Here is a 13546-nt window from a genome sequence, read left to right as displayed (position 1 = left end):
AAAGGTTTTTTCTCTGTGCAATCTAGGATTCAGCCTTTTAAAGCCTTAGTAATGCAGAATTATGGCATATATTTAACTATGACATTTTCATAATAAATTTTTTTCTCTTTCTTGTGCCAGGTGTCTACTCAAAAGTTTTGGCCTAGTGTTTTAAGTAAGATGCAGTCAGTTTGGACTATCTGAAAGTGAGCTTTCTTTAATTTAAAATGTAATGTGAACATGATTTTTGGGAGAGGTTAGCTAAAATCTAATATATGGTTAATGTGTAAAATAGAAATTCGTTTGCTCTATAGGAACTTAATCTCCAATTTAAAGAAAGCAGGTTTTTCATGCATGCTTTTTAAAAAATATACCACGTTATGAGCTTTTTTTCAGCCTCTTTAAAAAAAAAACTTGCTGTATTCTGAGTTTAGTAATTTCCATATGATGCACGATTTCTTCAAGGACACAAATGTGAAGAAAAAAGATACCCACAAATTGTCTCTGGAAGAACTTCTCTTACTAGTAATAAGATGAGTTTTCTTGACCATGATTAAAGACAATTTATTTCCTGTTTTTTGGTATATGTTACGTATTTCTAGAAAATAGTGCTTACAGATAGTCCTATGCATGTTTGAAATTATTATGTAAAAATGATAAGAGCAACCATTCCTTAAGCTCTTATATCCCCTACCTAGTATTAGATTATATCACTCACAAGAAGTATTCGAATCATAAATACCACAGACTTGTCTGCTTCCAAACCCCGTGCTGTTAGGAGCACATGTAAAATAATTATCAAAAGAACTGGTGTTATTTGTGATCAATCTGACGGTCATCTAAGAGTCCTAGGCTTAGCATTGTGTCTGGTGTATATTAAATGATTAGCCAGGTAAACACTGGTTGAACTACATTAGTACGAACCTGTCTTTGGGACGGGGTTTTTTGTTTTTGGTTAACAGCTTTGAGGTATAACTGACATAAAACGAATTGCACATATTTAGATACAGTTTGACAAGTTTTGACATATGTATACAACCGTGAGACCATCACCCAGTATGGGAAAATATCATGGTTGTAAATAATGATCTTAATTCAGCTTCTAGGAGAACACGTCGGGTGACGAATATCGTAGGAACTGTAAGGCCGGACTTTACTTGAAATGTAAAGGTCGGCTCTGAGCTCCCTACCGGCCAGACAGGGTCGCCCGGCCAAGACCACTCCTCGGGTCGGTCGGGGGACTACCCCGCCCACAATCGGGAAGTAGGCCTAGCGGACGCTCCACCCAGGTTCTCTTCCGCATTCTGCAAGTCCGACTTCCGAACCTATGTGGGAGGGGCCAAGCTTCTAGGTCCGCCCTCTCACCGAAGGCAGGAAGTGCGTCAGCTCAGGGCTTCAGATGACCCCGCCTCTCGAGGAGATCCGGGCATTTTGGATCCCGGCGTGCAGCGCGCTGCCCAGGGGGCGGGGGCAGTGGAGCCTGTCGCTTCAGGAAGGCGGAAGTGAGGAGGTTGCTCGCGGCGTGAGTGGCTTGCGGCGTCTGAGTTCCCGAACCCGCTGTCTGGTGAGTTCTGTACCTCCTGGCTCAAGTCGGGTGTGGCTTGGGACACGGGACTCGATTTTGCCGCCCTAGGGTAGTCTCGTCTTCAGCCTCGTTCCTCTCTGGGGGAGCTTGAGCCCGGCGCAGAGACGCAGGCCTCCTCAAGGGTCAGGGTATCCCGTGGTCTTGGTGGCGGCCTTCGGGCTTCCCCGTGCTGTATGGGAAGTGGAGTCCTTGGTCGGTCAGCCTCGCTCAGGTGACTTCGGCCCTCAAGGTTGGGTACCGCGGCCTTTTTCTCGCTTACCCTCGTAGGGCTTAGGTTGTTGTGCCCAGGGGAACAGAGTTAGTTTGCGGTTGCTGGCGTCCAAAAAATGTCTCTCGTTGAGCAAGTGTTTGTTTAAACTTTACGATGTGCAAAGCGCTACTCGTTGGGGGAAGCCAGTGGTGAATAAGACCTATTTAGCCCCTGCCTTTGTGGCGCGCACAGTCCCCGGGGGATGACAGAAAATAAACTAAATAATTTCAGATTGTAACACGTATTAAAAAGGGGAGAAAAAGGTGATATGGCAGAGAGTAAAAGGAGGGGAGTTTACAGGGGTCAGAGAAGCCCTTTCTGACGTAATGAAGGGAAGGATCAGTTCCCAGACATAGAAACAGCGAATATAAAAGTACTGAAGGGGACGTTGTTTGGACGTTTTTGTTTTTCTTTGTTTTTCCCCTAAAATAATGTCCTAAATAATTTCCCCCTAAATAATGGTTTGTTTAACTGCTTTATTGATGTATATTTAACACAATAAACCGCGTGTAAAATGTTTTGAGATTATGTATGTGTGTGTATCACACAGACGTAAATCCATCAGCACAGTCAAGATGTTATAAATCACTCCCAAAAGTTTCCCTCTAAACTCTTTATAATCCCTATAATTCCTTCCCACCACTCATCACATCCTCACACTGTCGCTAGGTTGTCATTGATTGGACGTTTTTCAGATGGAATGGAGCTAAGACAAGAGTTTAAGGAGGCAGGGGCCAGGTCACAAATAACCTTGTAGAGTCTGAATATATGAGGTGGAAAGTCATTAATTCCAAGAAAGACAGTGATATGCTCTTTAAGGTGTTTTTTTCTTTTAAATTATTTTTTGAGGGGAGGTAATTAGGTTTATTTGTTTATTTTTAATGGAAGTACTGGGCATTGAACCCAGGGCCTCATGCCTGCTAAGCAGGCACTCTACCACTGAACTATAGTCTTAACCGCCCCCCCCCCCCACCCAGTTACGTTTTTAAAAGCTCACACTGACCACCTTGTGGAGGACTTAGGGCTGGGACTAAAGGGGAGAGAGAAAGCAAGGGTGGGAATAGACAAGTTTAAAATAGCTAGATTGACTTGAGGGGGTGGATAATGAAGAAGATTGAGGTGGGTGGGGTCTCCTGTAGGCTTAGGGGAAATCAAGGTTCAGTTAAAAGATTTATAAAACATTGTAATTTTAAGTTGTTGCATCAGTGTAAGGTTATGGTGCTCTTTGCATTTGGGAGGAAATTAAATTTCTTCATCTTGTATGGAAACTATAGGAGCTTTCAGAATTGGCTTGACTTACAGTGTGTCAGTGGCCACAGGGAGTTTGGTTTGGTGTTCTTAATTGTTACTGAGTGGTTGTGTATGCCATGTTGATCCTCACATAATTAGCACATTATGCCGTCATAAATCATGAACAGAGTGAAGAGTTTACTTCGTTTGTTCATGTTCTGTAGAGAAACCTCTTGATGTGGTTTTCCAAGGATTCTCACCCCCCCCCACTTTTTTTTTTTTTTTTTTTTGGATAATAAAGTTGCTTTTGAATGTGTATTTTTGTTAACTTTCTAGGTAAAATATGGCTAAAAGTTTACGGAGTAAGTGGAAAAGAAAGATGCGTGCTGAAAAGAGAAAAAAGAATGCCCCAAAGGAGCTCAGCAGACTTAAAAGTATTCTTAAAGTAGATAGTGATGTTTTAATGAAAGACGTTCAAGAGATAGTAACTGTGGTGGAACCTAAACATTGTCAAGAGAAAACGCAGTGTTTGGTGAAAGAAGAAACAGGTGAGTTCATGTGTTTCATTTAAAAAATATATGTATGTCAACTTCCTTTTTGACTCTTTCCTCCTTTTTGACTGCCTTCCATTCTCTCTTACACATGCTTCTCTACAAACCTCCTGTCATACCCGCATAATTCTTTGGAGATGCTACTAGAGATTCTGTGCCTATGCCGTTTCAAAGCCTGTTCATGTGAATAGGCATGTTTTGGATTATCAAGAGTGAGCCTTTGGTGCTTATACAGTAGCCTAAGTGTCTCAGAAAATAGTACTGCAGGAGGAGGCAAACCTAGACACTGTCTCATTGGAAGGCTACACTGCAGTCAGGAACTAGGCAGGATAGAAGGAGATCTTTCTTTATTTTACCCTTTGTAAGATCCAGATTTTATTTTGAGAGTCCTTTGCCCTTATATTGTCCTGATAAGATCAGTTTCCTTGTATTTGATTTTGACAGATTCTAGGTACCTCTGTTTTAATCATAGTGTAAAGTTGAAGGCTGTGTAATGTGTGTAATAGTCATTATCCTTGATTCCTCATTCCTTTATCCCCCTGCCTGTAAACCGCTAGCATGTCTTCTTGAGTATCTCCAAAAATACATCAGGAATCTACCCATTTTTCTCCTGCTTTCGTGCTTTCACTTTGGTGACCATTAACTCTTGCCTGAGCCACAGTAGTAGTCATTTTACTTCTCTCTTCAGCTCTTGCTCATTTCTGATTTATTTTTGACATATCACCCAGTATAATCTTTTCAGAATATAAATCAGTTGTGTCATTCCCATGCTTAAATCAACACATCAGTGATGTCATTCCTCTGCTTAAACCAACACATTGCTTATCACAGCGTTCCTAGTCCTACTTAGTCTGGTTTTGATACTTTTCTTTAAAAAGCCTCTGACCACAGGCTGAAGTTTGCTTTGTTATTCTCTGCTCAAGAGAACATTGAGAACTCCATGAAAGCAAGCAGTTTATTTGGGCAACTGTATCCCCAGAACCTAGAACAGCACCTAAAATAATCATTCAAGACCAGTTATTGAATGGCTAATGTATACCAGGGACTAGTCTAGGTATTGAGGCAACAGTGATGAGTAACAGAAATGGCCTCCATCCTCGTGGGATTTACATCATATTGGAAGAGACAGAAAGAAAACCAGGTAAATGAATTAATATAATGTCAGGCAGCAGAGATCATGGGAGACCTGTATACGCTGGTAAGTTCCCAGAGAGGGGTGTTCTGGACATGTCCATGATAATGGACCGCAGCATGACCGCTCTGAGCTTCCTGCTGAGTCTTCTGTTAGTAGGGCTGGATCTCTGGGTGTTACCTGGATAAAAAAAATGTATCGGCGCCAGGATATATCTAGGTCTTCTCTGTCATCAGAAGCTTGTTGCTTACTACTGTGGCTCTTCCAAGTATACTTCATTGAAAGTGGCCAGTCATTATCCTAATAGTTTAAGTCTAAGGCCTGTCTATTAGAAGTGCGGGTGTGCTTCTCATTGGCACAGCTGTTTCATTTAGCCCAAAAAAGCACCTAACCTGAGAAGTGCTTTATTAACTCTCATGTGTTCAGGTCCACACAGTTATCCCTAATGTGGTAATTCAAACCCATATCTCCTAAATGTTTCCAGTTTAACTTCGACTCTTCCAGAGGACAATCAATCATAACAACATTCTTTAGAAAGTTTCTTAGTGACTAAATAGATGATGTCTCTAGTTCCTCATAGATACTTTTTAGGTCTTTCATGTTGTAGGAACACATGGCAGCATGTATGTGATTGCACTGAATGTGCTGTAAGGAGTTTTTCGAATGTTAGTCAAACAACATTACACAAATAGATTTTTTTTTTGCATTTGCAATTTCATGCCACTTTTAAATCTGATGTCCTGTTGCATTAATACGCTTTTTCATGGGGTTGTTTCTTCATTTGTGAGTAGCAATAGTTTTTCCCTTTTTTATTTAGATGACATGAAAATGGAGACTGATATTAAGAGAAACAAAAAGACTCTTCTAGACCAGCATGGACAGTACCCTATATGGATGAACCAGAGGCAAAGAAAAAGGCTGAAAGCAACTCGAGAGAAAAAGAAGGGGAAGAGCAAAGCAAAAGCCATGAAGGCAGCGAAGGGTTTGGCCTGGTAGACTCTGCAAAACTTGGAAAACCCCACATGGGGCTGATCTTTAATTTGGATGTATACCTTGATTTCAGCTTCCACCAAATGAAAACTTGGTTTCCATTTTTTTAGCTTGGCCTTTTTCTTCAATTCAAACTCAATGCAACTCCTCAAAATTTGTTTCAGTAACCTGAATAAAATTTTTTTTTTTGATGAATGAGAGCTATACTGATAGTTTAATTGAATGCCGTCCAATATTCAGGGATCATCAGACATCAGAATTCTCTCAGGTATTAGTGTGGTTGTAATTGTTCGGTCTTAGTAAAGATAAAACATGATATTATACTGACAAATTTGAGCTAACTCAGATTTAAAATAAACTGTTACATGATCCACTGACATATTTTCAAATGATATGTAAGCAGTACTTGTTTGGAGTTTTGATTTTATATAATTCAGAGTAAAAGAGAGTCTGTCTAAATCCTGAAGATCTCTTCTTTCATATATCCTTAAGGTTTCCTAGTATTAGAGAAGACCAGATTCTTCAGTTAATTTTTGGAAGATTCAAAGTTTTTAGGTAAAATGTTAACATGTACAAATTAGTATGCTCCATCTTTTTAGGAGTATAGAACATCCTGCAAACTAGTTTTATGTTCTTCAGTTTTTATATTTGCAGCCTAAAATAATGCAACACTTCTCAGAGTATGGTTCTCAGAATTAGCTTTTCTGGATGCATGGTGAAGAAATCCATGGCCCCATCAATTTGTGAAATGCTACATAGTTGAAGATTCAAAAAAAATACCAGCTTAGTATTAGTACAGGCATACATCAGAGATAGTGCAGGTTTGGTTCCAGACCACTGCAGTAAAACGGGTCGCATGAGTTTTTTGGTTTCCCAGTGGATGTAAAAATTATGTTCATATTATACTGCAGTCTATTAAGTGTGCAATGGCATTATATGTAAAACAACAATATACATACCTTAAAAAATAATGCTGTTAGAAAAATGGTGCTGATAGACTGACACAGGGTTGCCACAGACCTTCAGTTTATTAAAAAAAAAAAGTATGTGCAAAATGTAATAAAACCAGGTATATGTATATAGTTTTACTGAGATCTAGCAATAAAGAGACCTTTTTAACCTTGACCCCTTGAAATTAGTATTCTGAAGAGTAGGATATACTGTTGGAAATGCTAGTATAATGAAATGATTTTTGTTAAATCTGTCTTGCTACAGTTTACTAATTTCATGCTTATTTAAGTTTACTTTTAGGTAAGCAATTTAAACTTAGCATTCTTTCTAAAATTTCACTGTAATCATATTAAGCATCATTATGTGTTCACTAGAACAACAGGTATTTATTGAGTGCCTGTTGTGTGCTGGGGACTTTTCCAGGTGCTAGGGACCCAGGGAATAAGATGAAGTGTCTGCCCTCTCATGAGTATCTACCCAGAAGAGGCTGTTAGCTTCAGAGGAAAACCAAGTTAAAAGTGAGACTTGTTAGAATAAGATCACTTAGTCATCAGGACACAAATTTTGTATTGGGCACATTGCTAGACCAGGACACAATATAGAGATAAGTAGGACACGGCTCAAATCTTTTAGGAGATTTGAATCTGAATTTTAATGCCAGTAAAATCTTAGAATCATTTTATATAATAGACTTTTCTCAGTTTGCTCGGTTAGTTCACCAAAAAGTGGGTTATTTTTAAATACTTAAGGAAGCTAACAAGGTGTGAGTTGAAAAGTTCAGAAGAGTTCATGGCCTTTTTTTGCCCTTTGGTATAGTTCTGAACAACAAATAGAATTTGTGAGGAAAAGGCAAATACGTAAATGTTTATTAATGAAATAAAAAGTTGCCAACATTATCCAAGTAAGCCATGACAATATTAGGCTAAACATAACAGCTAAATTATTTACTTTTTTTTTTCCATCATAGGAATTGTCTACCTCAGTGATTTTATACACTTGGTGCTTATTTAAAATTTGGCAGCGTTGTCAGGTATGTCTTTGCTGGATTTTCTTTAAGTTGAGGTCAGAGGTCAATGCCAGGGATATGTTTTCTGAGGCTGATAACCTCTGATTTGACTCCAACGGTAGTAGCTTTGAGCTTCCATCCAAGGCTTGTCGGTAGTGTTAGGAAGTTCACTTATGTTTTGTCTAGTCATGAAGTTTATACAGTCAGGATTTAACTTAAAAGTTAACAGGGTCAAAAATCAAAATACCACTGTCAAAAATGTATTTGAGAGACATGTTCTCAAGTGTCCTATGGCCTCTGGCAGGGTGGCTATTAAAGAGAAACTGTCATGGATAGATTGTGATTGAGGTCTCTAAGGTCACTGAATTCCTGACCTGCATGGCCAGCAGGATTCTTCCCACCTCCAAATTTTGCTCAAAATTTTGGTGGGAAATTTAGACTAGCGTTCCAAAATGAGTGCAGCATATGATCACTTTGTTGCTTTTTTTCCTAAAGATTGTAAATTAGGAAGTGTAGCATAGCCCTTTAATCTCTTAAATGATTAGCTTGCCTGTGTAAAATTTGTCATCTTTTTATCTGAGGGATGTTTTCCCGAGAATTCTGTAAAGCCACCAGATGGAGCTCAAGCTAAACACCAAATCATTTTTTAGAATTAGATGGAATGGGCATATCGGGAACTGAATGTGACATTTTTGTTTTTAAGAAATTAAATTTAAAATTAAAATATCTAAGGATAATCAAAATGCTTTCATTTATCGGTTGCTTTGCATATCAGGCCTTGGTCTAAATTATTTAATCCTAAACTCTAATTGAAGTGTTAACTCATTTAATCCTCCCAGCAATCCTATGAGTTTGGTACTAATATCTTTGTTTACACAAGGGGAAACTGAGGCACATGGGCCATATAACTAAAACCAGGAGAAGTGGGATTCAAATTCATACAGTCAAGCTTCAGAGCCTATACCCTTGTAATTGCCACTCTGCCTCTCAAGGATCTGCAAACTCTTGCTAAGAGAAAATGGTAGTTTTAGGGTAAATACCTATTTTTGGTTCAGTCCATTTTGTGGACTCAGGATCAGATAAAGAGTAGGTTTCAGTTTATAGGCCCCTTCTCAAATCTCTGGGCCCAAACCAGACTGGAATTCCTTAGGTAGCACCCCTTTGAATGGGCTGACCCCATCCATCCTAAAGCTTCAGCCCACAGTCAGCAGTGCCCAAGCTACTAATTGGAGAAGAAGTGTGAACTGCAGTTGAAGCTCTAAAGGTAGAATCAAGTAGTTTTGACCACATCTTTTTTTTTCTAATGTCACATTGTAGATACATTTTCTCCCCCGACTGGTTGACATGCTGCCTAGAATAAATATGCAGCAGAATACATTTGCTTATGAGGAAATACGAATATTTTCAAAATTTGGACTAGTGTATCTGGGATATGATTTTTAGGAGTTTGCTAATTTTGCTATAGATGACTCGATTTAAATTTCCAAATTTATGAATACTATAATTGAGATGCAGATGGTGGGTTGTTGACTAAGCTTACTAGCTAAATGACTAACTTCTGATGCCACGTGGCAGAGTGATTAAGATTCATGCTAGGCACAAAATATAATGCTTTTTCCCTGTATTTGCCAGCCACTGCAGCAGACACATACCACTTTAACAAGGAAGTGTTGAGGGGGAGTAGGAAACTGTTAATACTCATGCCAGGTTAAAGGCCACTCTCCTGTTCCTAGGGCCCTGTCCCAGGTGGGCCTGGACCAAGTTTGTCCTGCTGACGAAAACCCCTAATTTTACATAGTTGAACGCCAAGAATCTCCACCTATTTTAGAGCAGGAGGAAAAAAGGATGTGATGTCAAGACTCATTTCCTAAAAATAGTAGAAATAACAGCCAACATTTAGAGAATGCTTACTGAGTTAAATGCTTTTCCTGTATTATTTCATTTAATCCTTAAAACAATACTGTGGGATCAATACTCTTATCTCTATTTTCAGGGGAGGCAACAGCTTTGAAGAGGTAAGTAAACTCGCACAAAGCTATGCAAGTATTAAGTAGTGAGCGAGGCCACTAGTGTAGTGTAGGATGATTGCCTCTGATGGGAAGCTTCAGACACAGGTACTATTGATTCAGTCTAAGGAAGACCCTTTTAACCAAGAAGCTGGGAGATGAAACAGACAGCCTTGGGAGGACTGTCCTCTCAAGCTAAGGCTAGATGGCCACTTGGTTGGAACGTAACACTTGGAATTTCAGGCAGAAATCCTTTCCAGCTAAGAAGTGCCTTGCAGGAAGTTGGCATGTTGAAACGTATTGTGCTTATTTTGCCCTTATAGTCTTTTGGCACCCCGTGATTGCAGACTTAAGTATCTTTCTGGTGGAAATAACAAGATCTGAAATCTTATATTTGTTAATATTGTTAAGTCTGGCATTCATTCTGTGAAGTTCCACTTGGAAGTATGGAAAAACGTTATAAACATCTGCTTTAAACAATGAATGGGTAAAGTCCTTCGCATTTTAATTTAAAGAATGGCATAGTTTTACAACACATTAAGTTTATAATATGCAGAGTGTATTTAATTTCCTAAAGCGATGACTTGCCTTGGCATTATGCTATCTTATGAAACACTTTCTCTCGCATAGTGTCTTTATAGTTTTCAATATCAGCAAAACCTTTAAATAGTCTTGGTTGGGTGTTGTGGATCACTGTACAGTAACTGCTAGTACATATGGTATTTCTGATCCGTGTAATAAAGTACATTTGTCATGTATCTTGTGATCTGCATACCTTTCAGCTGTTACTTCATAAATCTGTTCCATCAGAGAACTGCTTTGTACAGCAATTGTTGAAGCTGCTTTTAATAAACTAATATTTTGTGTCTTTTATATGTAATCAACAAGGAGTATTGTAGACTTGTGCCTCTGTGGAGAAACATTCCACTAAACTTCTTTTCTCTTGACAATAGTGGAAAAAAAATAGCTTGGGAAAAGCACAGATGTTCAGGAACATATGTTGTTTGCTCCTAAAGTCAGCTGAAGATCTTTTGTATTGCTCCAGGTTTTTTTTTTTTTTTCCCCTTTTAATGCTTTAGAGAAGAAACAGTTTGAGATATGTAATGGGGGAAGATAGAATTACAAATTTCAGTGGGAGACCAACATTGGGTGCTATTTGTCAAAGTTCTAAAATGCCTCATCTTGCTCACACAAAGAGGTGATATTTTTGAGCAGAGCTGTAGGCATTTGGCCAAAGATTGGTCATTCCTACATGCTTCCCTACTCAGACATAAACATTCTGCTCTAGGTTTAGTCTTTGTTCTGTCCCAAACTTCAAACTAATACTGTCTTCACAAAAGCATAGGTATTTATTAATGCAGGCAATCCCTTGAGTAATTGGATAGGGGCTATTGTCTTTCTTCAGCGGTAGGAATTTGCTCAGTGGGTAAGCCCTCCACAAACTAGGCAGTTGGTTATTGATAACTGTATAGTAAAATATTTTTGGAAAACACTTAAGCAAAGGAAGCTGTATGCCTTGGGTGAAGTTGGTATGGACGTCCTTTATAAGCCTATGAATCTTTAAGAGGAGTTGCCATAAAGAGAATGGGAACCAGCTGTTCCAAATCTCCATTGACGAAATGGGTTTTAACTGTAGCAGAAGGGATTTGGGTTAAATGTAAAGAAGAACTTCCTGAATGTGAGTTATTTAAAGCCAGATAAGGATTGAGAAGATGCTGTTGAACTGTCTCTCTGGAGGAGAGAGAGTGCTAGAGAGGAATGGAAGAGGGCGGAGAGTGGGAGATCCCCACTTAGTTGAGGTAGTTTAAATGTAATTCTGCCCAACAGTATGAACTCTTTATTCTCTTTTCTCACGTCTCAGGTTTTGAGGTTTAAAAGGTCAGCCCTGGTGAGTGTACTTTAGTCATGAGAACTAAAGTTCCAGAGGACCCCTAGGTCTGGAGATCCTTTTGGTGTAATTCTTAATTGAAAGGAAATGCTGAGGTGTGACCAGTGGATGAGGAAATTGACCCAGGGTTGATTTTCCACCCGTTATTAAAGCCCAGTGTGCACATTGAGCTCATAGTGCCAGGGAGGAATTTGACATTGAGCAGTTTCTGGAAAGGCAAGTGGTTGGTAGGCTGAGACCACCTGGGATGGGTTCAAGAGGTGGGGGAAGGGTATGGCCACCATGTCACTGCTGGGCATGTGCCAGCTAAATATTTTTTCCAGGAAATCTCCAGCAAGACCAGAGGGTTGCAGATCAGGCTTGGCTCTTTAAATTCCAGAGAGCAGAGACTGAGAGGACGGGGAAAGTTTACCCTTTCCTTCTTTTTCCTGGCTGTCACCACCCTGTCCTGTCCCCATTTGGTACTCTTTTACACCTCCCTTTTCTTTGAATTCCTTCAGTCTGTTTTTCTTGCATATATAATGTAAAAAAATTTTTTTTAAATAAAAACATAGAGCTCTGAGTCAAACATTATTTACTTCTTAGGGAACAGAAATCCCACCAAGTTCAGTTGTAAGGTCTTTTGTTTATAATTGACCCCTGGCATTTTTGTTTGTGGTCTAGTGACAATGCTAGAAATAGATTTCCTGCTTTTCTTCATCCCTGTCTTTCTCTCTTCCTGTTTTTTTGTTTTTAGTTTCCACACTGGCTTCTGGGGATATTCAATTTTCTCCTTAGTTTAAATCACTGCCCTTCTTGCATTTTGTCTCTTACCTCCTCACTTGGCTCTTCCCCGTTCATCTCAGTCTTTCCACTTACTGTTTTTCTTCCTCTGCCTTTCCACCCTCATCTTCTAACCTTAACTGAGTGCATAAAGAGAAAATATGCTTTACAACAGGGGCAAGCCGATTGGTTGGACATCTGTTTTTGTAAATAAAGCTTTATTGGAATGTAGCCACACCCACTTACTAGTGTATTTTCTCTGCTTTTGTGCTACAAAGGCAGAGTTGCATACTTATGAAGGAGACCTTTCTCTGGCGTGAAAAGCTCAAAACATTTACCATCTGGCCTTTAAGAAAAAAGTTTGCTAAATCCTGCTTTAAAATATCTTCTGTATTTTTTAAACAAAGGCTTTTGTTCTTTATCTGGAAATTCAGGTGAGTTTGATCTGTTGTTTCCCTACTTAATGAAATTAAGTTGCATTTTATATTTGCAAATTTCTCCCAAATTTCTTACTTAAAAGGCAGTGTTATCCAAAAGAAAAAAGACAATTAAGCTTACCCTCCTGACTATCAAAGCAAAGTAGGAAACACCAAAAGGTTGTTGTATGTGGTGTGAATGTCTGTGTGTTAGATGTGTTCCCCACCTTCTACCTCCTACTGGACTCTTTAGTTTTGGGGGGGAAAAAAAGACAATTCATTATAAGACTTTTCAAAAATCTCATAGCTAACTTTTCCTTTAAGTCTACAAACCATTTTTGGAAATGTTAGATCTTGCAGAAAGGACTCTTAATTTAATATGGCACCTCGAATCCTGGTACATAGAAAAAGCATTCTAACTTATTTTTATTTGGTGGGTGGCCTAGCTGAAAATATTTTACACAAACACTCTGACAGGTTGGTTTCATTAGCATGAAATTAATATGGGCTAAAATAGTCAGAAGAGTTAAGGCTGAAAAATGTTTTAGAGTTCACCTATTTTAACCCTGTGCTTTTTAACAGATGAGGAAACTGTTGAGGTCCCAGCTTTCCCAAGGTATTAGGAGTTCATGACACCATCCAGAGTGCAGATCTCTTTACTCTCAGACCAGTCGTTTTCTAAATCATAAAGCGATGACAACCAGCCACACAAATGTAACATTCTGACTGTCAGGAGTAATTCTATTCTTCCTATAAAAAGAGTGGCTGCTTAACAAGGTGATGGTGTGATGAGTCATCTT

The 13546-nt window shown here is 39.0% G+C and overlaps 1 protein-coding gene across 1 annotated transcript; it reads left to right on the top strand.

Moving 5' to 3' along the window:
• The first annotated feature begins 1390 nt into the window (after window positions 1–1390).
• Window positions 1391–10553, top strand: LLPH (LLP homolog, long-term synaptic facilitation factor). Its single transcript, XM_006174244.3, has 3 exons — window positions 1391–1543; window positions 3381–3592; window positions 5545–10553. Exons 2-3 carry the CDS (start codon window positions 3388–3390, stop codon window positions 5721–5723), a joined length of 384 nt encoding a protein of 127 aa, XP_006174306.1. The 5' UTR covers window positions 1391–1543; window positions 3381–3387; the 3' UTR covers window positions 5724–10553.
• The last annotated feature ends 2993 nt before the right edge of the window (window positions 10554–13546 follow it).

The sequence above is a fragment of the Camelus ferus genome, chromosome 12, assembly GCF_009834535.1.
Source record: "Camelus ferus isolate YT-003-E chromosome 12, BCGSAC_Cfer_1.0, whole genome shotgun sequence".
In the NCBI taxonomy this organism is placed as follows: Eukaryota; Metazoa; Chordata; class Mammalia; order Artiodactyla; family Camelidae; genus Camelus; species Camelus ferus.
This window is presented reverse-complemented; position numbering and strand designations above follow the sequence as displayed.

What these genes read in the sequence shown, in the direction of transcription:
- LLPH (XM_006174244.3), top strand. Translation starts at nt 3,388, where the DNA reads ATGGCTAAAAGTTTACGGAGTAAGTGGAAAAGAAAGATGCGTGCTGAA. An exon ending in TTTGGTGAAAGAAGAAACAG is followed by an intron (nt 3,593 to 5,544) that starts GTGAGTTCATGT and finishes TTTTTTATTTAG; the next exon opens with ATGACATGAAAATGGAGACT.